Raw genomic sequence first — 25823 nt, 5'->3', positions numbered from 1 at the left:
GCTTTTGAACAGCCAGACCTTTGGACCCTTGTAACTCCTCCAGGTCAGGGACCCAAATTAGACTAGCCGGCTTTACCTATAGCTGGCTTTGTGGGATGGAGGGAAGGTTTTGTGTAAGACCTTTTCCAAGAGCTCACCAGATTGTGTCATAGCTTGCCTCCAGGGCCCCGCCCACAGCTACTTTAAAGGTCACTGGCACCCTCCAGCCACCAGTCTTCCTGGCGGCAGGTGCCTCGTGGTTTCAGCATGGTGCTGCCCTGGGCCCTCGCCGTCCTGAGCCTCATTCCTCTGCTGGACGCCCAGAGTCCAGCGTGCGCCAACTTGACGGCGGTGGTGCCCATCACCAATGCCACCCTGGACAGGGTGAGTGCCCAAGTCCCTGAGTGCCATGGGCAGCTGCTTCCATCTCTGGGCTTCCCTTTGCCCTCCTGATGCCATCCTTTTCTATCCTGGGTCCTGGGGTGAAATTCTGACCAGCCTCTGGAGGCATTTCTTTGCCTCCAAACTCCGACGCCTCTTTGCAAGTTTCCTCAACAGGGAACAATTCTGCACTGGGCAAGGAGGGGCTGCCCAGCGGTGAGGGTGGGGTGAGGGGAGATGTCTGGTCCTCCAAGTGAGCTCTTGCACGTCCACTCCTCATCTGGGGTCCCAGTCTCCTTGTTTGTAAAACGAGGAGAGAGATCTGCTGAGTCTCATCCCAGCTGACTCTCAAGGATTCAGCTCCAGCCTCCATCACCAGTTCCTGGGTTCTCCCCAGCTCTCTGGCAAGTGGTTTTATATCGGCTCGGCCTTCCGAAACCCCGAGTACAACGAGTCGGCTAGATCGATCCAGGCAGCTTTCTTTTACTTTGAGCCCAAGCACGCGGAGGACAAGATAATTCTCAGAGAGTACCAGACCACGTGAGACCCCACACACCAGTTCACCCTCAGCCTCAGCTTCCGGCTTCCACTCCCAGCTGCAGAAAAACCTTGAGCGAGTCCATCTTCCCTCCCGGCCTCAGCCTTCCCGTTGATGGACTAGGCGGGGGGGAGGGATGGGGGGCATTGACTCCAACTGCCACCTGACTCGTGGCCCTCAGTGACTGAGACGGGTGATCGTCCACTTCTTGACCATCTTACTGCTTTTCTCCCCTCTCCTGTCTGACTGTAGTGGGAACAAGTGCGTCTACAACTCCAGCTCCGTGACGGTCTATCGCAAGAATGGGACCTTGTCTACATACGGTGAGGCCCAGCCCTCAGGTGGAGGGCTGCTGTGTGGAGTGGGGAGATGGTGGGTTGTCCAGCCTAAAGACGGGGGCCTGGACTAAGGCCCTGGTGGCTTTGAACACAGAGAACACGGGACAGGCCCACCTTTTATATCTCTGTGGCCCCAGTGCCTGCACACAGCAAATAATCAGTAATAACTGCCAACATTGTTGAGCTCTTACTATGTGCCAGGCACTGTTTGAAGTGCTTTATATGGATTAATCCCCTTAATACTCACAAACAACCCTAGGAGGACATTACAGTGACCAGATGAGGAAACAGAGACGCCAAGTAGTTTCCCCGAGGTCACACAGCTTATAATTAGAAATAGGATCTAAACCCCAGACTGGCTCCAGTCCTACCTCTCTGTCTACTACTCCTTATCTTCGGGGAAAACTCCTTATCTTCGGGGAGCTAAGGGTGGGAGCCTGCATTGGGCAGGCAGTGACTTCGCCCATTTCCCCACCATCACTGCAGAGAGGGCTCCTAGTAGGAGCACACAAATGCTGACGGAATTGAACGGACACCACTTTGCAGCCCCAAGACTCCTGTCTGGGCTTGATTTCCTCATCTGTAAAATGGGGAGAAAGGCTCTGACAGCCATGGTCCATGTGAGGCTCCTATGATTCCACACATAGAGAGTGCTCAGTGCAGAGCCTGGCACACAGGAGGAGCGAGTGACCAGTGGCCTAAGACAACCCCTGGTCTTCACTGGTTGGCTGTGTGGCCCTGGGCACACCCAGGTTCCTCCCCCGTGAGACAGGAACTGTTGTGCCGCCCCCGTGGTCTCATCAGAGGCTCTCTCCTCCAGAGTCGGGTAAAGAACACTTTGCTGACCTGCTGCTCACCAAGCACCCCAAGACCTTCATTCTTTCTGCCTCCTGGAACGGCAAGAAGAACGTGGGCATGTCCTTCTATGGTAAACACCTCAAACTCCCACTCCACCCAAGCCTCACCCCAGGACCACCACTACTCGGGCGGGACCCCCAGCACCCCAGCCCTCCCTGGCCTCCCACTTAGGTCCCCCATCATCCTCACCCGGCCCCCTTGCTCCATCCTGTAGCCGACAAGCCAGAGGTGACCCAGGAGCAGAAGAAAGAGTTCCTTGATACCATCAAGTGCATAGGCATTCACGAGTCAGAAATCACATACAGCGATGAGAAAAAGGTAAGTGCAAGGAGGACCGGGCAGTGGCCACCCTGAGGGTGGTCCCACCTTGGGCAGCCTCAGAGGCCCAGAGAGGGAAGCTGTCAGTCAAAGCTGCACAGCGAGGCAGGATATCCTGTTTAAGCACCTGCCTCACTGCAGGGCCCCCGGGTGATGGACGCGTGCCCAGGAGGGAAGTCACTGGGAATCAGGGAGGACGCCTGGAGCAGGTGGGGGGGATTGTAAAGGCTAACAGGAGGGGAAGAGCATAGCCAAGGTGTGGTGAACTTGGGAAAGAGACACGCACATGCGGAATGATCACTTACAGCTGCCTGCCACACCCCCAGTGTTCTAATGTCTGTGTGATGGGGAATCAGTCTTGTGGTTTTAGGTGTCACCCAAACTGCAAGTCCAGGGCCACCGTCCCAATTTTTGAGCATTATCTGTATAATCTTCTTAATACTTTCCTTTAAACCTGTGTTGAATGCAAGGCTTTACATGGTCTTGTCCTGTGTAATAATATCTGAAATCACAGAGCTGATTTAAACTGGTTACGAAAACCAAAAACTGGTTACACGTTTGTGGATACATGTGAAATACTTTCATGATTATTAAAATAAAAACGTCTCCATCTAGACAGATTTGTGCCACCAGAGGTCATTTCCCGTGACCACCAGTGGCACAAATCATCCCCTGCTTTCGGGAACCCCGGGAAAAGGCGTATGAACACAGACACTGGAGTTGGTCCCGTGGCCAGCAGCCTGCTGCCCCTGTCCACTGGCCGGGGGACCTCGGACAGGCCGCAGGTCACCATGAGCCTCACTCTCGTCATCTTCAAAATGGTGTGAGGGGGCTTCCCTGGTGGCACAGTGATTGAGAGTCCGTCTGCCGATGCAGGGGACACGGGTTCGTGCCCCGGTCCAGGAGGATCCCACATGCCGCAGAGCGGCTGGGCCCGTGAGCCATGGCCACTGAGCCTGTGCGTCTGGAGCCTGTGCTCCGCAATGGGAGAGGCCACAACAGTGAGAGGCCCGCATACCGCAAAAAAATAAAAGAAAAAAAAATGGTGTGAGGAATCCAGGAGATCAATAGAAGGGCATGGCAAGTCATAAGTGCTCAGACATGCCAGGTGTTAAGGGTTTGAGCCTCCATTTCAGAGGTGAGTAAGCTGAGACTCAGAGAGAGAGAATGACTTGCCCAGGGTCACCCAGCTGAAGCCCTGCTTGGGCTGGAGCTACAGTCCAGAGCTTACTTCCCTCTTCCCCCAGAAGACCCCCCGCCCCCCCCGATCATGTGTTGTCTTCTCCCACCAGGATCTGTGCGGGCCACTGCATATGCAGCACGAGGAGGAAAGGAAGAAGGAAGAGGAAGGGTCCTAGCATTGGGTTAGGACCTTGGGGACTCTGCGGGCCCATCCTCAGCCTCTGGCTCACCCTTCGTATCTCAGCTGTTTCCCTCAGTTGCATCAATAAAGCGTCTGTTGTGGTACAGTCAGGTTGTCATTTGCTTGTTCGTTTGTTCATCCGTTCGTTCATGTTGTGCCCGCCTCAGTTGAGCCGCGGCCAACCACTGCCCTGAGTTGATCCTTGGTTGGAAGGGCCCTTGCTATAATTCCCAGCACATGTGCCAGGATGGATGACTGTATGCACTGAGTGCTGTGGGAGCCCAGCACGGGGAAGCTTCCTTCTCCAGTGGGGAAGTCTGGGAAGGCTACCTGGAAGGGGCATCTGAACCACTCTAGAAAGATGAGGAGCTTGATAACACCTGCTGTTCCCACTGCAAAGCCAAAGATCTGTTTAAGTAACATCGAAGCGGAGGCCCCTGAAGAGGAGTTCAGGTAGATAGAGGGCGGTGAGGACCCAGGAGTGTGGTGCTGAACACAAGGGCCCTTATTTATTATTTATCTATTTATTTATTTTTAAAAGATGAATCAGTTTGGTTTTATTTTTGCTCAATTCATGAGATAATCGTCAAAATTTCACCATTCATATCAAAATTTCTCCCAGGTGTCACCAAGAAACTGATGATCAATATTTTTTAAGAGTTTTCAAGAATCTTATCAGATCATATCGCGTTTCCTAAAGTAAATCCTTTCAGGAATGAAGGAAAGTTTCTCCTCTTAAGTACATGAAATAGAGTCCCTGTCACTTGATTATGAAGGTCACAGGGGTGCCCTGTTACCAAGTCAGGAAGCAGGCTGGCCCACGCACGGCAGCATCCCCAAGTAGCTGGGTCTGGAGGGAGAAGGAAAAGGAAACCAAACCTTCATCCTGAACCAATTAGGGTGCTTTCCACAGAGCACAAAATTCCACAGTTTTCTGCTTATCATCTTCATTTTGGTCTTGCTTACATACAAAATAACCACGCTCGCCTGCCTAGTCTTCATCTGTAAGTAGATTCTCATCCGTCCTTAAATCAGGCGAAGTTAAGTGCGGACACGTCCGAGCGTATGGGCTGAGCCAGGCTTGTGCTCCCCCACAGAATTACCTACCTAGAGCCCAGGGCTCCATCAGAGAAGGGAGTCTGCCTCAGCAAACAGTGGATACGAAAAGAGAGCAGTCTGAGCAGAAGGAAAACACTGAGCTTATTCTACCGCAAAACATCACCGGGGGGGCTTCCCTGGTGGCGGCGCAGCGGTTGAGAGTCCGCCTGCCGATGCAGGGGACTCGGGTTCGTGCCCCGGTCCGGGAAGATCCCACATGCCGCGGAGCGGCTGGGCCCGTGAGCCATGGCCGCTGAGCCTGCGCGTCCGGAGCCTGTGCCCCGCAACGGGAGAGGCCACAACAGTGAGAGGCCCGCGTACCGCAAAAAAAAAACCCAAAAACAAAAACTAAAAACATCACCAGGAGTTAAAATAAAAGACGCGTTGTTAGTCCGAAGTCCATGCAGGTGAGACAGGAGGGAGACTCGTGTAAACACGAGCACGTTTGGACCACCGTTCATTTCTTTCAGACTCAGCTGTATGTTTTCAGTTTTTCACCCAGCAAGGCTTGCCCAGTTTGGACACTGTTGAGGAGGAAACTGGTTTTAACGTCAGCACGTCACAGACAACCTCCCTTCCTGACGCCCCCTACTCCCCACGTGTCCCCACGTGTCTTCTTCAGCTCTGATCTAAGCCTGGGCCCCTGGGAAGGGCCTGGGGCTCGTTCACACTCGGGAACAAAATGGAAAGATCAGTCTTTCACTTTGCGAGGGAGCTGGGACGATCCTGACGAGAGTGGACATGGTGGGATAAAGGCATGGACAGGGCAGGAGTGAGGAGACCACAGTTGGGGAGCAGCTGCCCTGAGGGCACCTGGTGAGCCAGTGAATTGCAGCAGAGGCCACAGGCCCTGTGGAGCCGGCTCTGGAGGTCCTGGTATGAGATTGCAGGGGGACTCTCATCCGAGCTCCCTTTACTGTGTAGGGCCCTTACTTTAGATGTCAGCCTGGCCATCTGGGGAGGTGAGTTAGGAGGGCCCAGACCGGAGGCAGGAAGACCTACACGGAGGCTGCTGTGAGCATCCTGGAAGAGGCGGGTGTCTGGGCCAGGGCAGGGGCAGGATGGGGGAGACTCGGAGGACTTGGGGCCAGGCCAGAGGAGCTGTGTGTCTCCATGAGGTGTCCCCAGAGTGCCCACCTGACACCCAGGAGGAAGGTAGGATACCTAGGGTAAGGTTGGTCCCTCGAATCCAGCCATCTTGCAGATGTGTTTGGAGCCCTCGCCATGGGGCCACGTCTGAGGCTGGCCCACTTAGAGGCATAAAGAGGACTGAGCGTCTGAAGCCAGGATTCCAACAAGGAAGGATGGTCTCCTTCCAGACACAAGGGCTTTGTGACGGTCACGTGAGGGAAGCAGCACCACACAGGTGGCAGAGAAATTGGGCTGAATGATTGGAGTAATTCTATGTGCAAGCGTCCTAAGCCATTTGGAGTGACAGGACCATAACCCTGGCTCCTGACACCCAGTGCTGTGGCTCACGGGCCAGTGTCCTCCAAAGAGCCACAGAGCCAAGACCTCAGCATCCTTTGTTCAAAGCTGCAGCCATGCTGTGCCCAGGGCACTGAGGCTGGAGACACTGCTCTGCCCCCCCACCTCGGGCTCCCCCTTCCCATCCACCTTCCCATGAGGTTGTGGACCTGGAGGCTCAGAACCAACAAGAAATCTCCCATCTCGGCAAGATGCTGTTTTCAACTCTCCTGAGAAGGATCAGCTGGAAAATGAAATAGAAATGAGTCCTGGAGGGCCGGGAGAAGCAAGTGAGATGAGGGGTGGGGAAGACTGAAGAAAAGGCCAAGGGAAGGGGAAGCAGGAGCTGGGGAGGAAAAAGTCATGGAGGTTTAAGGAGGAAAAAACAGTGACAAAGTATATGGACTTTGGAGTCAGACCATCGTGAGTTCGCGCATTCGGAACCTTGGTCTCCTCCTCAATAAAATGGGCGCACAGTGGGTCACTTAGCTCAAGGATTGGCATCTAGGAGGCGCTCAGTAAATGGCAGCTGTTGTTGCTGTTTGCTGCCAAAAGGAGCACTGGAAAGAGAGTCCGGGCTCGTGCTCTTGCAGACACCAATTTGCTGTGTGTCACATAAAAGAAGCTTGGTCAGACGGCCTCTCCTCGCAGGCCCCTCCAGTGGAAAGCTTTATGGTTCTGAGGGGGAAAGCTGGAGAGACAGAAGGCACTGAAGGGAGGTAGGCAGGCAGTCTGGAGATGTGCACCCAACCGGTCCCTCGGGGGAGGGCTCCACTTGGCACCAAATCTTTCACCCCACAAACTTGACTTTAGAAACCACAAGTGGATGACACACACCACAGATGTGGGCGGCTTTGGGAATGTTTTTGGTTTTGGCTTTCATTTCTTAAGATCAATATTCACTCTTCTTTATTTGCTCTCATAACGAAAATAGATTTTTTAATGTCCCAAATATACAAATATCACTGACGCACACACATTCCAGAAAAGCTGAAGTCTGAGCTGCTACAAGGTCAGGGAGCAGGAGATGGCCTGGCCTCATGGCCACAGACAAGGACCTGGCAGGAAGCTGGCCGCTGGCTCAGTTCCACGGGGGTCCCAGGGTAGAGCCGGGGGTCTCGGGATGAGGTACTGAGGGGGACCATGGTGAATGGCTTTCTGGGCCCTCCGGGGGGTGTCTCCATCCCAGCAGACCCACGGGAAAGGCCTCTCAACCATGGAGAAGCTGGGTGTGTGTCATCCTGAGATATCCCAATGGCCTCAAAGTGCCCCACTGACCACCAGTCACCAGGAGAAAGGTCCCCACCACGTCCTTCCCAGAGACACCTACTCTGGAGTGGCTGGTCACAGGTGGTGGACAAGTTTTCGCCAGAGACCCTGGCCCTGTCCCTTCTTATCTGGCCTCCTAAGAAGGATCCAAGACCAGGAAAATGCTTCAGTTTGAAAAAAAGGAGTCTGTCCATCCATATATAAAATACATATTGTTAGCTGGAGATGGACACATGCAGGACCAGGAGCCTCCCAGAGATGGCATCTGGACAGATGGTGGCCTCAGTCCCAGCACCTCCTTCAGGGCTGGTCCCTAGGAAGTGACTTCTCTGGAGGACCAGCTGACACCCTTTCCGTTCTGGAAACACGGAGGCTGAGCAGGCAGGGCCGGTGCGGAGGGAGCCCTCCTCACGAGGGTCTGCGGGGCTTCCAGGGCGACAGGGACTGCCCAGCCCTGCCCACCGTGCGTCTCTGAGCCTTGAGCGCAGTCAAAAGAGGCAGGAGCCCCGCAGGCCGCGGGCCTGGCGCAGGTCGGCCGACAGGGAGCGGCTCATGAGCTTGGTGGTGGAGCGGACGCTCTCGGCAGCCTGGACCGCTCGGCTCAGGGCCTTGTTGAGCTCCTCCAGGTCCAGCTGGATGGAGTGGCGGGGTCTCCCGGCCGGCCGAGCGGAGACTGCGGGGGGCCACTCAGCAGCTGCTCGGGCTGAGGTAGGTGCTGCAGGCGCGTAGTACCTGGGGAGAGACGCGAGTGCATTCACTGACCGCGGAGAGGGCTGGGGGCTTCTCAGCCCCAGCTCGGCCCCTACATTCTGAGTCTCAGTTTCTTCACCTCTAAAATGGGAAAAAGGAGCCCCGCTGAGGGATGTGTTAGAGGGGTGAAGCAAGGTAAATGGGACTGCCTGACAGAACAGTCCTCAAAAAATGGTCTGTTTCATCTACCCGTTCATTGAACAAATGCTAATGGGACATACATGTGCCAGCCAGTGCACTAGGGCCTGAGGTCACCGTGGTGAATAAACAACACGGACCCCGTCCGCCGCCTTCTTGGAGCTTCTAGTCTGAGAGCCTGGGAGAGCAGGCTCACCCCAGGCTCTGGAGCAAAGCCCCTTCATCAGAGAGGTCATGTATGGAGCCCTATTTGTCAGGTGTGGAGCGCTGGAGAAACGTGATAATAATAATTAGGATTCTGCAGGAGTGAGAGGGTCTGGCTCCACTCATCCCCCCCAGCCTGGTCCTGCAGGAATGTATGGTGTTGTTTAAAAGTTCTGGGGGGCTTCCCTGGTGGCGCAGTGGTTGAGAGTCCGCCTGCCGATGCAGGGGACGCGGGTTTGTGCCCCGGTCCGGGAAGATCCCACATGCTGCAGAGCGGCTGGGCCCGTGAGCCATGGCCGCTGAGCCTGCGCATCCGGAGCCTGTGCTCCGCAACGGGAGAGGCCACAACAGTGAGAGGCCCGCATACAGCAAAAAAAAAAAAAAAAAGTTCTGGGGAAAACCGGCTGAGGAGCCATGAGCTGAAGCACAGGTTTCTCCAAGAAATGACAACTGCATTCCTCCAAGGATGCCAAGTTTAGGGTTCAAAGAAACCGATGCTGGGCAGGAAGAGGGCGTGGCACCTGTGGAGTAAAGTGTGTAGGAGAGAGAGGGACAAAGAAGCATGTTCCCTAAATAGAGCAGGAATGGGTTTAGGAGAACTTGGCCGGAGACATTCACTGGTGTTTTGCTTGGCACGCTGTAAACTCTGGTCTTATTCCTGACCCTTCACTTTCTAAATTGCATTATTGCACAGTGTGAAAAAAGGGCTTTGCTAGGATCTGAACAGATGTCTCTCCAAACAAGATGTACAAATGGCCAACAAGCACATGAAAAGATGCTCAACATCATTAGCCAGCAGGGAAGTGCAAATCAAAACCACATGAGATGCCACTTCACACACTCCCCACCCACTGGGTGTCCTCAGAGACACTCACTGCTAAAAGCAAAAAGATAGCCATGAGTGTCTGTGAGGATGTGGGGAGATAGGAACCCTCAAACACTGCTGGTGGGAGTGTAAAATGGTGCCACTACTTTGGAAAGCAGTTTGGCGGTTCCTCAGTTAAACACGGCGCCTGGCCTGGGGCTGGCATCCTCATCCTCAGGACCCGTTTGCCAGGCTCTGAGATAAGTCCTTTACCAGCACTGTCTTGATTACTCGGTAGGTACTTTTATACTTATCTTACAGATGAGCAAAGTGAAGCTCGGAGAAGCTAAGTGATGCAGGAAGCTCCCCAAATCCTGGCCACCCGCACGACCATGAACAAGCTACCTCATTCTCAAGGGGTCCGTTTCTCCATGGAAAACAGCCATATTTAGCTACCTCCCAGGGTAGATCCAATAGGAAAATTCAGGTTAAAAGCTCTGTATGCCCAGCGCGCTGTCAATGTCAGCTACTGAGGACTCCCCCAGAGTCAAAGAGCTGGAAGGAGCAGTACTGGATTTAAACCCAGAGCTAATTAGCTCCCAGGAGATACTGATACGTATCATCGGAACTGAATGAATGGGCTTCTTGAATCCAGTTCCCTCCTTAAGGGCAGACTAGCTGGTGTAAGTACTGGGTTCCCACACACCCCTGCCTTCTGATAATTCTGACTACCAGCTTGGCCTGAAAGTTACCCCAAACTCCCCCTAGGGCAGAAGCTACAAAACAGAACAAACAACAACCAAGAAACCCCCCAAAACCAAAAAACTGGCTAGAAAGCCTCTGGTGCAGAGGCTATAAGGTGGCTGGCCAGCAGGCGGCAGCACAGGCCCATTCAGCTTTCTAAGGGTTCCTGGCCTCAGCCACTGAGCATGCTCGGTCCTGCTGATGGGCAGCTGGAGAAACTTCAGGGTGGCATCAGCCCCAATTCCAGTAGCATTAGAAGCACTATGGTTACTGGCCACCTTCTATGTACTATGGGCTTGCTATGCATCATTTCATTTAATCCTCACCACAACCCATTTCACAGAGGGAAAAACTGAGGCACAGGAGCAAAGTGACCTGCTGGCCTGGTCTGTTGGGCACTAAAGCTCAGGGTCTTTCCCCTTCCCCACGGCCTGTCCAGGCCTGAGGACACCAACCTGGCTAGGACACAGACCTTCCCACAGGTCTGAGCCTGGAAGGATCTGGAATGACCTCAGAAGTGGAGACCCATGGCTACCGTGGACGCTCAGAGCTTTCTCCTGGGCCACCAAATTCCAGGCAAACCCTTTCCTGTCCAACGAATCAGAGGCCTGAGCATGCAGTATGGCCTCTCTTAACTGCTGGAGCAGAGGGTTCCTTAACGACCCACCCCGTCTCAGCTGAGAGGAAAGCAAGAAACCGCACTGTAGGCAGGACTCCTCATGGAGCTGGATGGAGCCTGGGCCTCTGCTCCTGCCAAGCGCCAGCCCTGATGGAAACTCTGGCCTCTTGCTGCTCACAGATACAGGCTTCTGACAACACACCACTGAAGAGGACCCCGACCCAGTCATTTTACAGTGAGGGAAACTGAGGCATAGAACTAGCTGATGACAGTCAGGAGAAGGAGAAAGATCTCCTAATTCCAGGGTCCAGGCCTTTTTTTTCCTGCACAGTCCCGTCATGTTGAAGCCACCTTTCCTCATTTTTTCCTCTTACTAATGACAGTATTAACAGCAGCAGCATTTGCTGTGATGACAAAAGCTGCCGTTTATTCAGCAAAGAGCATTTGCTGGTACCGCACTACGAACCCCACAAACAGCTCGTGGGGCTCTCGCCACCTGCCTCATTCAATCCTCATACAACTGTACGTGACTGAGACTCTGACCCCATTCAACAGATGGGAAAAGCGAGGCTCAGAGAGGAAGTAGCTTTACCAAGGCCACACCACTAATAAGCGGCAGACCGGATGCCAGTACAGCTCTGACTCTAAAACCTGGACCATTTCCACCTCAACTGCTGTGCTTTTTCTGTCTTGACTGATGGTACATCCAAATCCATGTAAAAAGTGATTGCTCCTCTGGTCGTGGACTTGACCCGTATGCCTATAAACTGTCAAGGCCATCGGGAACAAGGAACGTCTGAGAAACTGTCTCAGCCAGGAGAAGCCTGAGAGATGTGACAACTAAACGCATGAGGTAACTTTTGGGGTGGGGGGGATCCTGGAACAGAAAAAGCACTTCAGGTAAAAACTAAGAAACCTGAACGAACTGTGGACTTTAGTTAATAACAATGTATTAATCATGGTTCACTAACTGCACTATACCATATCAAGGTGAGAAGTTTATAACAGAAGAAACTGTGTTTGGGGGGTGGTATAGGAGAACTCTCTGTGTTATCTGTTCCATTTCTCTATAAATCTAAAACTGTTCTAAAAATAAAGCCTAGTTTTTGAAAAAGTATTACTTGCTCTCTGAGAAGTCCCATAAGGAGATGGAAGATGGTTAAGGTCCTAGGTCCCCCTGAGGCGCTCTGCCAGCCTCCTTCACTGCTGGGTCCCCAGGGCCAAGCACTCTCACCGGTGCCCAGGGAGCATTCAGGGTTTGTTGAGTGACTGCATGAGTCTTGGCGGGGGGAAACACAGGACTACTCAGTGCCCGAGTTCTCAGCTACCCAACTCAGGTCTGAATGCTAATTGTTAAGCGATTCAGACAGAAAGGCTAGGAGGGTTGGGACGGAAGGTTCTTACACAGTGGCTGATGGATAAGGCACGAGGGGAACCGAGGAGACGTAGGCAAAGGCAGGAGGGGCTGGCGCTGAGGGCGCGGCAGCCAGATACCACAGTGCAGGAGGCGGCGCGGGCGACGACCCTGTCCGCTTGCTCCTTTGTTTGGGGCTGGAGGTAGAAGATGCGTTTCTCCTGGTGGCGGCCATTTCCGGTGCTGTCAGGGAGGGACACCAGAGAGACACAGTCTCACCACTTGGGAAGATCCAACAGAGAACAGAGGGTCCTCCCAGCCCCACCAGCCCCATTAGAGCTGGACACGGGGCCGGCCATGCCGGGAGTGCCTCGCTTTGGGGAAGCCAACGCTCATCCAGTTTGCTCCAAGCTGCCACCCCGGCTAAGTGCCCCCTCCCGGGGCCCACGCCGGAATCCAGGGGAGCTGGGGGAAGAGACGGAGCATCTGTCCCTACCAGAGCCGGCTGAGTCTGGGCCCTCCCCTTTGGAGGAGGACCCAACTCGACCACACAGCGGACATCGCTGCGTCTCAGTGTGAGATGGTCCCAGTGGGTCCTTGGTACCAGCATCACCTGGAAGAGGAGGCAGAGACGTCAGGAGAGGATCATGTCTAAGTCACTGGGCCCCCACAAGCCTCCCGCAGCACTGAGCTTCCCTCAGGGACCACTGCAGAGGAGACAAGCGGCCCCCACTGAGTGACAGCAATATTGATGGTACCCATGACATCGAGAGGCATCTCCTGAGCCAGGCCCTCTGCTCAGGGTCTTCATGCATTAGTTGATCAAATCCAACAAGCCACTGGTCTAGCTACCATCACCACTCCCCCATTTTACAGATGGGCAAACTGAGGCTGCAGAAGGTTGAATAATTTGCCAAGTCTCAGAGCTGGGAAGCAGTGGTCCTCCGTCTGATCTCAAGCCTGGTTCTCCCGACTGGAGCCCTTGTACCTACGGGTCATCCTCCACAATGACACAGGCCCATTCTCCAGGTGGGACCAGCCCACAACGGCCCCTGGGCACCAGGGCGAGTCAGTGGAGGCCTAGTGAGCAGGAGAGTGGGCATCCTGGTTCTCTTCCTGTGCAAATCCTCAGCGCCACAACTGGGAGAATTCCAGGGTCCATCTGCTTCTCATTCAGGCCTCAGCTCAGCGTCACTCCCTCTGGGAAGTCCCACCACCCACCGGGCTGAGTTATGTGCTCCCCCACCCCAGTTCTGACCATTCTGTTTCGTCTGCTTAGCTGAAGAGTTTGTTAGGGACAAGGCCCAGGGCCCAGTATGGGAAGGTGCTGAATAAATGAATGAGTGGTAGGCTTGTTGGGACTCTAGCAAAGGCGCAGCCATCTAGTGGTGAAGAGCCAGGGCTTTAGAGTCACAAAGACCTGGGTTCAAATCCTGCCTCTACCACTCGCAAGTTGTGTGCCCTTGGGCAAGTTACTTAACTTCTCGGAGCCTCAGTTTCTTCACTCATATAATGGACATAGTCATAAAATGTGCAAAACCTACTTCATAGGGTTGTGAGGATTAATGTTAGTACAACCCTTAGCATGTTGCCTTGTATATAGTAACGGCTTAATAAACGACAGCCCCATCATTATCATCATTATTGCTTGAAAGGGCCTCAGAGACCATCTCCAAACCTCTCATTATGGATGTGGACCTGAGGCTCAGAGACGTTAAGGAACTTGCCTAATGTCACATAGCGTGTCGGTGGCAGAACTGGGACTAGAACCTGGTGTCCGTATTCTCAGGCCACTTCTCTCCCCACTATTCTTCCCCTAAACTCTTGGGTTTGGGGGAAAGAGTGAGGAGTGGAGGGAGGACAGAGGGGAGATAAGACAATCAATGCTGCCAGCCCCCCTGCTGCTTGCACCCCTCCCCGCATCAGGACCTTCTGGAATCATGTTCATGTCTTCTCTATGTCAAGGTGAAGGAGAGTGGCTTCAGGCAAAGCACCTGGAGGAACAGATGTGAGGGCAGGACTCCCTGGGACGGCTAAGAAGACCAGAAAAAAATCTCTTTCCCTTGTCTGGATCTTGACCCGCGCACAGCTCAGGGTGGCCCATGTCTGGCCCAGCTGCACCCCCAAGGCCAAGGGCAAGAAGCTGCAGCCTCGTAGCCTTGGCCGCTTCTTCAGGTACCATCCCCTACCTGGATCCTCTGTCCTAGCGGGTCGGCAGTGGGGACAGGAGACTGGGCCGCTGCCTCTTGGGACCGTCTTGGGGGTCAGAACATGGTACTCCTGGCCTGGGGAAGAAACCATGACAGTCAGTGTCAGTTGGGCGTGGATGCAGCATGGGGGACGATTTAGAAGAAGGATCTCTCTCCTCTTCCTCCAAATGGTTTAACAGTCTCCCTCTCAATCTTTTTCTCATGCACACACACACACGTGCACACACATGTGATATATGTGCATAAATATGTAGCTATGTAATTGGGCATGTACATATACACATATACATAGAAACACTTTTATTTGTCTGTTTATTATAAGCTCTCATCTCAGATCCTATTTGGGGACCAGCTGCCTAGTTCTCGATATACAGAAGCAACCAACAAATGCAAGCTCAGTCAGGGTTGGAGAGCAGGCCAGGAAGACAGGACAAGCAGTGACACAGTGTGACGCTAGTCCCGCATACCCCGGCTTGCTGGTTAGGATTAGAATGGCTTGGGCATAGAGTCAGTGGTGTTTTCTCTGTGCTCCAAGCAGCTGGAAAATAGGGATAGTCATACTGTGGGTTTCATAGCCTTGTTGGAGGACTGAATGGGGTCATATCCGTGAGGTATCCTGCCCCGCGCCTGGCAGATGTCAAGTGCTCAAGGTTATCAGAAGGTTGGACAGGGTCTTGGGACTGCACCCAGCCCTGCCATCCCGTGCCTCGTCCATCCCTGAGTCTCAAATAGGACCTTCAGAATGTTGCCTGATTAATTACTTTTTTCTCTCCCCTCTGCCGTGCAGGGTCCCCACTTTATACTCTGTGTGTGTTGCATTGGGGCCCCTGGACGCGCTGCTGCTTTCACTTCTAACCCTCGGCTTCTATCTGCTCGGCTGGGAGACATTGTATCTCATTTCCTGCCTTCTCTGCATCGTATCTGAGGTTAACAGCCCTCCCTCCCAGTGAGGTATGGGTGAGAGCCACGTCTATAATTTACTTACTATAATTCACACATTTACTCTAATTGCTTATTTGTTACTGGTCTTCTCTGCTATGCAGTCAGATTCATGAAAGTAGGAGCCGTATCCGTATTTGTTTTAATGGTAAGCCCTCTGAAATCCTACTATGTGTCACCTCAAGCCTTACTACGTGCCGGGTACCCAGTCGGTGAGACACGGGGCCCCCTGGGGAATCAGAACCTTAAGGCGGTCCAGGAGTGATTCCGTGTTCACCCTGTCACCCAGGTCCTGCAAACATCAAGCTCTCCTTAAACTGCTTCATGAATGACCAGCTGAACGGGCTTCCCCAGAACCAAGCATGGGCCCCGACAAAGGGGAGGCCTCAGAAACCGTTTGCTGAGTGAATGAATGAACAAACACACCCAGATTCAATGAGACAATACTCCCCGATGTTTCTGTATCACACAACTCATAAAAAATGATAGTATTTCAATGGCCCACTGGCTAAACGGAAGAGCCTTCTCAGGACAGAGACCAACCTGGGGACCATGCCCACCCAGCGCCCCCTCCTGGCCCACCTGTGTATTGGCCCCGGAAGGTGACCCTCTCTGGCCGACCGGTGCTACCCACTCCTCTCCTTCTATTCCGAGCTGCCTGTGGACTGTCCTCGGTGGTCTTGCCCCTCTCAGAGAACAGCCTGGGGGAGGCTGGCTCAGATTCGGAACCTGAGGTGGAAAGAGGGGCATCAGAGGGGGAGGGGGTGGGGGGGGTCACATAGTTTAGGGAGTGGGTGGATCACGAGTTCAGGCTCTGGGGCAGGCTTAGATTTTAAACCCAGCTCTGCCCCTTAGTAATCACAGCTGACACATCTGGACCCCTGGCCTTGTGCTAAGTGCTTGGCATGCTTCATGTCACGTACCCTCACAGCAACCCCAGGAGCGGACGCTATTATCACTGCACTGTTAGCTGTCCGTTTAACTGTGCAGGGCAGGTGAACAACCTGGCCAAGGCCACACAGCTAGAAAGGAGTGAGCTGGGGCCACTGATTCCAGAGCCATATTCCTTCAGGCAAGTCCCTTGTGCTTCCGGGCTTTGGTGTCCTGATCTGCAGAACGTGGATAATACGACCCCTCTTGCAGTGATGATTAAGCAAGATGATACACATACACAAAGCCCTTACGGAAACCGCAGCTCACAGTACGTGCATAGCATACTGCTGCTGTCATTAGAAGTACGTGGTATTTCAGAGCACTACAACTACCTAAAAAAGACACCCGAAACCTTCTGCAAGTTTCCTCTAGGGCTGTTGCTGTAGTCCCCGACCACTTAGCCAGCATGCCCAGACCGTGGCCTCCAAAAATCAGTCCAGGCGGGTGGTCACTTACTCAGGGACAATCGAGGCACCTCCCGAGGCACCAAGGAGGACCTGGCTTGCCTCCTTCCTGCGGTGACTGCTTGCTCTGCACCCCCAGGCTCACCAGACAATCTCTCTGTGGATTTACTAGCAAAAGGGAGAGAGAGAGAGATGACGTCACTGGATGAGGTCTCATGCAGCCTTTAAAGATGATCAGTGAGAAGCCCAACCCAGAGAAACGCTTATAACATAAGGAAAGAGGAGAATACGAAAGTCAAGACCAAAGACTCTGGAGTCAGACTCATAGAAAAATGGCTCTGAGCCTCTCTGCCCCTCAGTTTCCTCATCTGTCAAATGGGGATAATAGGAGCAATGACTTCAGAGGGTTGTTGGAAGGACTGATGAGACAATGTCCATTAAAAATGTTAACGTAGTGCCCTCCAATAGAAATACTCAGAAGTTAGTTAGTTAAAGATGCTTTTATAAGTCATCATAAGTGAATAGCTGCTGAGTGAGTGGGTGAGAGGGTGAGCGTCCTGAAAATGTTCTAGCTCTTCACTTGGGTGATGAGTTCAGGGATATTCCCTGTATCATGCTTTATTATTAACACATATGTTTAATATATTCTTCTATGTATCAAATATCACATGGTAAAAAAAAAAATGTAAGAGTGAATGAATGAGTGAATAAGCGAGAGAGGGATGTGGCTGTGCCTGAGTCCACATGTCTGGGGAGAGCCAGAGGTTGGCCAACCTGACCCTCTGCAGCTCCCACCAGGGCACAGGGGCGGGAGTTTGGGGTTCACCCACCTGCCATAATGGGACCCCCAAGTGGCTGAGGAATCAGCTGGCTGGTCCCGGGCCCAGGTGGGGTGGTCAAAGTTGGACGCTGGGCGCTTCGGGCTGCCCTGGAGGTGCTGGTGCAGGCTGTCCTCCAGCCGGAGCCGGAGCCGGGAGACCTCTTCTTGCAGCTCACGGATGGCCTGGCTGGGGGGCGGGGGGTGGAGACGGGAGAAAGAACGGATGCACAGTGAACATGGCTGCAGCCGCCGCCTGAGTGCTGCCCGGACGCCAGGTCTTCGTCCTTTTCTAGCAGGCACCGTCCAACTCTGCTGTCGGTGGACTCTCCAACTTCCCTGTGTGTCCGCTTTTCTTGCTACACATCGTGACACCCCTCTGAGTTCATGTCCCCTCCCTGCACATTTGGTGAGCAAAGCAGAACCTTCTTTGAAGTTTACCCAACCTAGCATGCAGGGCCTCTGAGTAACTATTCTGAAACACCAGTGACAAATTCTCAAGATAGAGATGAGGATGCAGAGAAGAGAGGGCATTGGCTCAAGGTACACTTTAAAATTTCAATTCTGACCTGCCTCGGCCCCCGGGCTGCCCTCCCCTTCCTCAACCTCTGTCTGTAGAAACCCTAACTATCTATGCAGGCCTGGTTCCTTCCCGCCTTTGCTCAGCCACCCCTCCTGGGTTCCCCCAAACATCTCCTACATTGTGCAAGCCCATCTCCCTGCTCCTGGCGGAAGATGCTTGTTTATCTGTCTCCTCCACCAGACACTGAGCCCCTGGCAGGCAAGGAGTGGGCCTCCCCATCTCACACCCCTGAGACCTCATAGATGCTCAGAGAATGGCACTGAGCTGGCCTCCAGGCTCCCAGAGGGAGCAGAGTAAATGTGTGTGTGTGGAGAAGGGACAGAGGGACACACGGTGCTTCCCATCACCAACTGAACGTGAGCAGGCTGGAAGCTGTAGGGGTGCCAGAGGCAAGGCTGCTGTCATGCTGGGGAAGCCCCCAAACACAGCCCAACCTGGGACTGGCGAGGTAGCTCACGAGCCACTAGCATCTTGGGAGTAAATCCTGTTTGCATTTCTCCCCGATTGGTCCCTGAATCTCTAGGGTCTCATTCTGAGGGTGTCGCTGGCACTGCAGCAGCCAATTCTACCCAGACACTGCTACACACAAACCCCCCTACACACGGGGCATCAGAGCCCGGGCTGGGCACGGCCGTCCTCCAGGCTGAGGCAAGCTCCACGTCTACTGTTCGGACCAGCTTCCGGGGTGAGGGCTCCCCTCAGGTTTAGTTCTTGCCTGGTGGCCCCTGGACTCTTGGGGGAGTGTCTCCTGGTGCCGGCTTCAGCAGACATCAGCCTTCAGATGGGTGCACAGAGGAGGCAGGAGACCTCCCTCTGGCTATGGCCTGGCGCTGTGTGCGTCTAAGGGCAGTTGGTTCCCCTGGCAATTCCCAGGGCAACGCTTGTTGGGGTTTCCAAGGCAAACCATGAGGGTGGCGGCTGCAGGAGAGTGAGAACTCCGGTCACCAGTTAACCCCTGAAAGGCAGGGCTGAGGCCCCGTGATGGGTGCAGGACTGGGGCGGCTCTGGCTCCCTGTCCAGCCAAAGGCCGCTGAATGAGAGCCTGGGATTTGGAATACCCCGTTAGGCGCCACTTGTCCTCTCTGGCTTGTTTCTACCAGGGTCTCGGTCTGCCTGACCTAACCCTTTAGTGACTGAGTACCAGCTGGCGCCTGTAAGTCATCTTTCCCTGCAATTTTACTCCCCCTTCCTAGGTTCCCATCTCCGCATCAGCATCCAACTGGCTGGCCAGCCAGCAATCTGAGTCATTCTAAACCTTTCTCTTTCCCTGAACACCCCAAAAGTTAACCAACTCCCAAGTCCTGTGGGCCCAATGCCTAATTATCTCTTTTCAAATGCACCTCCCTTCCCTCCCCACTGGCCCCATAACCTCTCTCCTGGGTGTGGCAGGCTTCTCAGCAATCCCCTGGCCTCTATTCTCACCCTCACAGTGGTCAGAGAATTCTTTCTAAAACGTAAACCCAACCACGCCTCTCCCTGGCTTAAAGCCTCCCTCATTGTCCTTAGGTGAGACTTTCTACATTCATGAATATTCAGTGAGCACCTTTCCTGAGCAGAGCCATCATCCAAACTTCTAACCACATGTGTCTGAGGCCCTCCAAGATCTCCCCCAGGTCTCCCTGTCTTCCTCTCTGCTTTTGTTGTTTCACACCCCACCTCATACTTGAGGATCCGGCTATAATAAACATTTGGTGCCTAAAAGGTGGCAGGCACTCTCTCACCTCTAGGCCTTTGCACATGCTGTTCCCTCTGCTGGGATATTCTTCCATCTCTCTTCCTTCCGGTCTCAGCTGAGATACCACTTCCTCCAGGAAGCCCTCCCTGAAGCCTCTGACTGGGCTAGATGCCCCTTCTCTGTGCTCCCACAGTCCTTCAGCCCTGTGCCATCATACTGGGGGTGCAACCACCTGTTTCTTGGTCCGTCCTACAAGATGGTGAGCCTTACGAGCTCAAGGACTGTCTTGCCCACTATTGTATTCCCAGGAGCTGGCATACTGTAAGTAAATAAGCCTCTCATTCCCCTGTAGATATCAGAGGAGACTGCAGGAGTGAACTTACTCAACTCAGGCCTGGAAGCCAACACCCCACCCCAACAAAGGCCTGTGATTGATTATTGGCCAAAAGCTACTCAGAGGAGAAGTAAGAGGACTGACTAATCTCTTTTCCCATTTCTGTTTAATGAAGCAAGGAGAAAACTTTCTCAGTAGAAAAACTGCACTTGGATTAAAAATTGAAAAAACTGTCCCTTCTCAGTTCATACGATGAATGCGTAAACTGCAGAAAACACACCCCTGGGAAGTGCAGACCTGTCTTGGAAGGGAAATGTTGGGGGACAGGCAGAGGGATCTTAGCACCAGCAAGGTGAACCTCTAGGTCATTTCCCACCAGCTGGAGAAGCGTCCTCAGAATCTAGATCAATGACATCCCACAGGAGCAGCCCTGAGCTGGGAGGCAGGCTGCCTGGGTCTGTCTGGCCTCAGCACAGCCACCACTGGATGGAGACCCTAGAAAGCCCGTGCTTCCCGGCTCTATGATGAGCTTGAATCCGCAGCGCCCAAGTATGCAACTTACTCTCGCCCCGTCCTGGTGAGGAGGAAGGTGGAGGTGGTCTCTGCGGGCCCATGGGGTGGAGCGGCGGCTGCAGGGGCCAGGGTCGGGGGTGGGCTGATTGTCGCGCCATGGGGGAGCTGCTCAGAAAGCTGCTTTCGGCCCTTGAACTCTGAGCCAGGGACCACTAGGGAGGCAGAAAGGGGTCAGAGTGAGTTCACACAGAGAGGACCCTTGAAGAGAGAACCTGTGCGGGTGGAAGGGTGCTGGGGGTGAAGAGATGGGGCCCGGCTGAGGTCATGAATGAAGCTCCTATCGAGGTCGATGACCCTCAAAACAGGAAGAAGATGTGGGTTTTGCTGGGAGCAAAGCGGGCCTGCAGAGCTGTTTATAACTAGATTTCCCTCCCCCATCCACCATTTCGGCATCAGATCCAAGTCTCCAGGGCCTTCCCCCTACAAAGAGGCCCCTGCTCCTCCACGAGGTCCCCCAGACTCTGCATCACCAGGGCGCTCTGGGACTGGCTTCGGAGTCTCACCTCCCTCTGAAATTAGTCACACCTTTGCCTGTGTGCATGTTTCTTGGGGGAGCATTCAAAACTTTAACTAGCCTCTCAAAGGCATGGGTGACCAGAGGTTACAAACCACTCAGCTGGCCCATGCATTAAAACAATGAGCCCTTGGAAGACTAATCAGCATCTATAAAGGAGCAAACTATCGATTCCTGGAGCAATCTAGATGAGTCTCCAGGAAAGTACGCTGAGTGAAAAAGGAGCCAATCCCAAAAGGTTACATATTATACGATTCCATTTCTATAACGTTCTTGAAACGACAAAATTACAGAAATGGAGAACAGATTAGTAGTTACCAGGAGTTAAGGAGGTGGTGACTGTGTCTATAAAAGGGCAACATGAGGGACCCTGAGACGGTGGAAATGTTCTGTGTCTTGACTGAATCCATGTCAATATCTGGTTGTGACATTGCTCTATGGTTTTGCAAGATATTATTATTGGGAAAAACTGGGGGAAGGATCTCTGTGTATTATTTCCTACAACTGCATGTGACTCTTTAATTAATTAAACTTTTAACTAAAGTTAAATTTCAAATTTTTAAATGGTGAACCTTAAGAGGCAGAGCTAATCTGAGAACAGTGGTTACCTTTGGGAGGTGTGGGAGTGACTGGGAAGGGCTTGAGGGGGGTCTGGGCTTCTAATCGTGTTGAGTTTCTTGGTCTGTGGTCACTTCGAGAAAAGTCATCAATTTATATTCTTTCCTGTATGTTTTATTTCAATAAAAAGTTCACAAGCATTTTTTAAAGGTAAAAAATGAAATCACAGATTTTATAGACACAGTGTTCATGACACGGTGTTTAGTGAAAAAAAGGAGGTTACTGGGACTTCCCTGGTGGTCCAGTGGTAAAGAATCCACCTTCCAGTGCAGGGATGTGTGTTCGATCCCTGGTCGGGGAACTAAGATCCCCACATGCCGGGGGGGGCAACTAAGCCTGCGCGCCACAACTACTGAGTTCGTGCGCCTCAATGAGAGAGCCCGCGTGCCGCAAACTACAGAGGTCGCATGCTCTGGAACCCGCGCACCACAACTAGAGAGAGAAAACCCGCACGTCACAACTAGAGAGAAGCCCACGCCGCAACGAAGACGCTGTGTGCTGCAACAAAGATCCGATGCAGCCAAAAAAAAAAAAAAAAAAAGGAGGTTATTAAACATTCACGTATAATATCCCATTTCCGTTTTAAGTATTTGTAAATAAACACACACACACTGACAAAGAAAACAGCTCACAGGTTCTACACCAAAATGCCAGCAGTGACGGTTTTTAGCTTATTGTTTTTTCTTTTGTTCCCTTTTGTCCACCTTACCTGCAATTTCAAATTTTCCTACAATGAACCTGTAAGATATTTTGCATCTAAAGGGTAATGCAAGTTTTCTTACGGATTTGATTTTTTTTAACCCATGCAATCCAACCACCCCCAGGTTCTGGCCAACCCAGATGCATCCACTCACCCATCTCAGCCGCCAGTGCCCGCTCCAGGCAGAAGCTGGGTGCCCTCTGCCCGAGAGGACTGTCCTGGCCAGGTGGGAGCCTCTGGGCTCGGCTCCTGGGTATGATGGGCTCAGAGGCTCTTCTGGGTACCGGAAGACCCCTGGTCTGGCGGTGGGAAGTTGCATCTCGGGGCACAGACGGAGTGAAAGACTGGGCTAACGTCCCTCGGGTGCTGGGAGACCATGGAGGGAGAGACACGCTGAGGTCACACAGAAGGAGGCCACAGCCGCCGAGACCCTCCACATGCTAACCCATGAACTCCTGACCTTTGCGACTTGGCACCCCTGGCAGTACAGTATTTCTGAGGATGCGCCCCCATTATACATGCATTTTCTTTATAAACTGCAGAAGTGTACATCTGCCTACTCACACAAAATTATAAAGCTCAACTTAGTTTTTAGATAACATACAAAGAAATAAAATTTGTAATCCTTCCTTCCCAGGCAGCCCTGGGTAGCCCGAGGGGCCTGCATCCAGCTTTGGAGACCATCACTCTACCTGGTGGCTCTGTCACGCCACCCTCCCTACAGACCTTATTCATTCACCATTTCATCGTTCATTTGCTCAACAAATATTTATTTCCCAGTCTGTCGATGATTGGCGGAGTGACACTGGGCAAGTCGCTTTCCCTTTCTGAACCTTAGTTCCCCTCTATCAATAAGATAGGGGAAATGAACCATCCTTGGGGGGATGAAGTGTGGGCTCTGAGAACGCCCAGGCCATCTGTCCCTGTTCTGAGCTCACAGGCACTCTGACTCTCAGGCTATCTCAGGTGTGTACACGGATGGGGTCCCCAGGATACCTGATCTGGGAGAACCGGTGCTCTGGGGTCTGAGTGAGGGGCGACACTCTGCTGGTTTCTGAGCCCACAAAGCCACTGTCTGTCTCGGGGGATGCCATCCAGGGCTCCTGAAAGAGACAGCGCCCCTTTAAATTGGAGAAACGTGCTTGAAGCACACTGGGAGACCCTTCCCAAGTCCTGGCCTGGGCCCTACATTCCAGAGGCTCACAGACAGGGAGGCTGGCCCAGATCCCAGCAGCCGGGCCCAGGGGGTGAGGGTCCTGCAGCACGAGCACCCAGCCAACCTCAGGGACTCCACGCCCCGAGAAGACCCTGAGTGAGTCCCGCTTCCCTGAGAAGTGGGAGCCAGGGCCCTTGGGAGAGATACTGAGATATCCTGAGTTGAGAACAGAAAGAGGAGCAGAAACGTCCCGTGGCGGGAATGGGATTCTCATGTCCACACGGCTTCCGGGCTGGGCCTGGAACACCTTGGTCCTACCTGACTGCAGAAATGCCCGGGCCTGATGAATTGGGAAAATAAACTTGAAATACGCACACCTCCAACACACTGCATCTAATGCAAGGTGCAAAGATGGCCAACAGAGAGACATGTGTGCCTGCCCTCAATGAGTTCATGGTCGAGTACAGACTCCTTACCATGGGCTCATTAGGACTACAGGTGTGTGTGTGTGTGCGCGCGCGTGTGTGTGTGTGTGTGTGTGTGTGTACACATGCATACGCATGTGTTTTTCTACGGGAGGATCCATCACATAAGTCACATTTCCACAGTGATTTGTGATTCCTGCAAATCGCAAGCTCTCAGAGGAGAAAGGGGAGCTCCTGGCGGAGGGACGGGGGTGTGGGGAGCTATGGCACAAGCTCTGAATGTTGGGCAGGACTGTGACTGGCAAGGGCAGGAGTAGCAGGCATTCTGAGCAAAGGCCTGGAGGCAGGAGGCTCCGGGTGATGCAGGGAATGGCCCTGAGGCTCAGCCCATGCCCCGTGCAGACGCATACCTCCAGGTGGGGCCCGCCAGCTTGGCACGGAGACTTCGGGGGAAGGCGCTCAGAGATGCCACTTCCCTCTAGGCTGGTCAGACTGCTCTGGTGGGACTCCGCAGGCTTGGTGCCCTGAGGTGGGGGGGGCCTGCTTGGGCCTGAAGGAGCTGCCTCAGCTTTGTCCAGGCCCTGCAGGTGCCTGTCTCTGCCCACGGATGCGTGGAAGTCTGCTGGCTTCACAGACGCCATCTGCTCCACGGTTTCCCTGGCAGGGAAGGAGAGGCACACTGGCCCTGAGCCGTGGCATGGGCTGGGCAGCCCTGTCCCGGTAGCCACACAGTCTAGGGCACAAGCTCTGGAGTCAGGAACCCCTGCGTGCCCACGCTGGTTCTGCCACCCTCTCGCTGTGTGACCTTGGGCAAGGCACCTCCCCTCTCTGAACCTCATTTTTCTCAACTGTAAAATGGGGATGCCTACAAAACCCACCCTATACAGTGCAGCAGAAACAGTGTGGAAAGAGATGCGCTAAAGCATCCTTTCCCAGGCTTCTGGAATTGTCTTCCATCTTCGCCCTTCCAGACACTTCCATCAACTTTTTCAGTCTACTCAAAAAGACTTTATGTCACTGTTATAAACAGAAGACCGGTATTTTGTGTTACAGATAGAAACTAACTTTGCAGATAAATACAAGGAACATGAAAACAATATTATCATAGTCTAGATAGATCCTGTTGCTTAGTAAAGGCTCTGGGCCTGAGGCCTGCTTGTTTTCTCTCTCTTTCTCTCTTTTTAAAGGAAGATCAAGAGAGGCACTGAAGACATAATAGCCCTAACTGAGATTCCTCCTTGATGTCCATGGAATGTCTGAGACTGACAAGGAGAGTAATGTTATTTGATGCTGCATCCGTCCTACCAGAAACCTCGTCCCACAACACCCAGTCATTTCAAATGCTATCAATGGTATACGTTGCACGTTTTAGAGAGACACTGAGCTACAGGTCAGGAAGGCCGTTTCTAAACTGTCTAGCTCACTATGACAATTTCCACCCCTGCGGTTTCTGAGCTGGTGTGGGACAAGCGGGGAAGGCTCATTGACATACTCGACGGGGCCCCCGTGACTTCTCTCAGCCTGTGCTGGGGGCTGTCTGGTGGGGAGCCTGGTGGCCGCTGCTTTTCCTGGAGCTGAAGCTGGCCCCTCAACTTCCAGGGTGTGGCCCTGCCCCTCCCCCTCCTCCTCCAGCCTCAGGGCTTCTGGGAGAGACTTCACACTGAGGTACCTGCAGAAGAACACAGAGGGGCGTGACTTCTGCCCAGCAGGGCCAGCAAG

At 53.3% G+C, this 25823-nt stretch overlaps 2 protein-coding genes across 5 annotated transcripts in view; one reads left to right on the top strand and one right to left on the bottom strand.

Annotated features, from left to right (window-relative positions):
* The first annotated feature begins 246 nt into the window (after nt 1-246).
* Nucleotides 247-3839, top strand: ORM1 (orosomucoid 1). Its single transcript, XM_060153329.1, has 6 exons — nt 247-363; nt 758-900; nt 1151-1221; nt 2057-2164; nt 2309-2412; nt 3705-3839. Exons 1-6 carry the CDS (start codon nt 247-249, stop codon nt 3768-3770), a joined length of 609 nt encoding a protein of 202 aa, XP_060009312.1. The 3' UTR covers nt 3771-3839.
* A 3423-nt stretch (nt 3840-7262) lies between these two features.
* The window catches only part of AKNA (AT-hook transcription factor), a 40378-nt gene continuing 21817 nt past the window's right edge, over nt 7263-25823 (bottom strand). Inside the window, exons 11-22 of one of the 4 annotated variants that reach the window (XM_060154525.1) lie at nt 25597-25773; nt 24515-24761; nt 23520-23626; nt 22678-22889; nt 20681-20843; nt 17540-17716; nt 16762-16877; nt 15955-16101; nt 14413-14508; nt 12720-12836; nt 12274-12466; nt 7263-8341 (exon numbers count right to left, since the gene is read on the bottom strand). In XM_060154525.1, the coding sequence (XP_060010508.1) occupies nt 8098-8341; nt 12274-12466; nt 12720-12836; nt 14413-14508; nt 15955-16101; nt 16762-16877; nt 17540-17716; nt 20681-20843; nt 22678-22889; nt 23520-23626; nt 24515-24761; nt 25597-25773 (1996 nt within the window). In that variant the 3' untranslated portion in view covers nt 7263-8097. Of the gene's footprint in view, nt 8342-12273; nt 12467-12719; nt 12837-14412; nt 14509-15954; nt 16102-16761; nt 16878-17539; nt 17717-20680; nt 20844-22677; nt 22890-23519; nt 23627-24514; nt 24762-25596; nt 25774-25823 lie in introns of those variants that run through there. The other 3 variants (XM_060154526.1, XM_060154527.1, XM_060154528.1) reach the window with 3 other exon arrangements.

This window comes from Lagenorhynchus albirostris, chromosome 7 (assembly GCF_949774975.1).
Source record: "Lagenorhynchus albirostris chromosome 7, mLagAlb1.1, whole genome shotgun sequence".
In the NCBI taxonomy this organism is placed as follows: Eukaryota; Metazoa; Chordata; class Mammalia; order Artiodactyla; family Delphinidae; genus Lagenorhynchus; species Lagenorhynchus albirostris.
Note: the sequence above shows the minus strand (reverse complement) of the source record. Positions and strands in the feature narration are given on the sequence as shown.

Bases quoted from the DNA above. Each gene is read 5' to 3' on its own strand.
- ORM1 (XM_060153329.1), top strand. From the start codon at position 247: ATGGTGCTGCCCTGGGCCCTCGCCGTCCTGAGCCTCATTCCTCTGCTG. The intron at 364-757 runs GTGAGTGCCCAA...GGTTCTCCCCAG, and splicing joins CCAATGCCACCCTGGACAGG to CTCTCTGGCAAGTGGTTTTA. The intron at 1,222-2,056 runs GTGAGGCCCAGC...TCTCTCCTCCAG, and splicing joins TGGGACCTTGTCTACATACG to AGTCGGGTAAAGAACACTTT.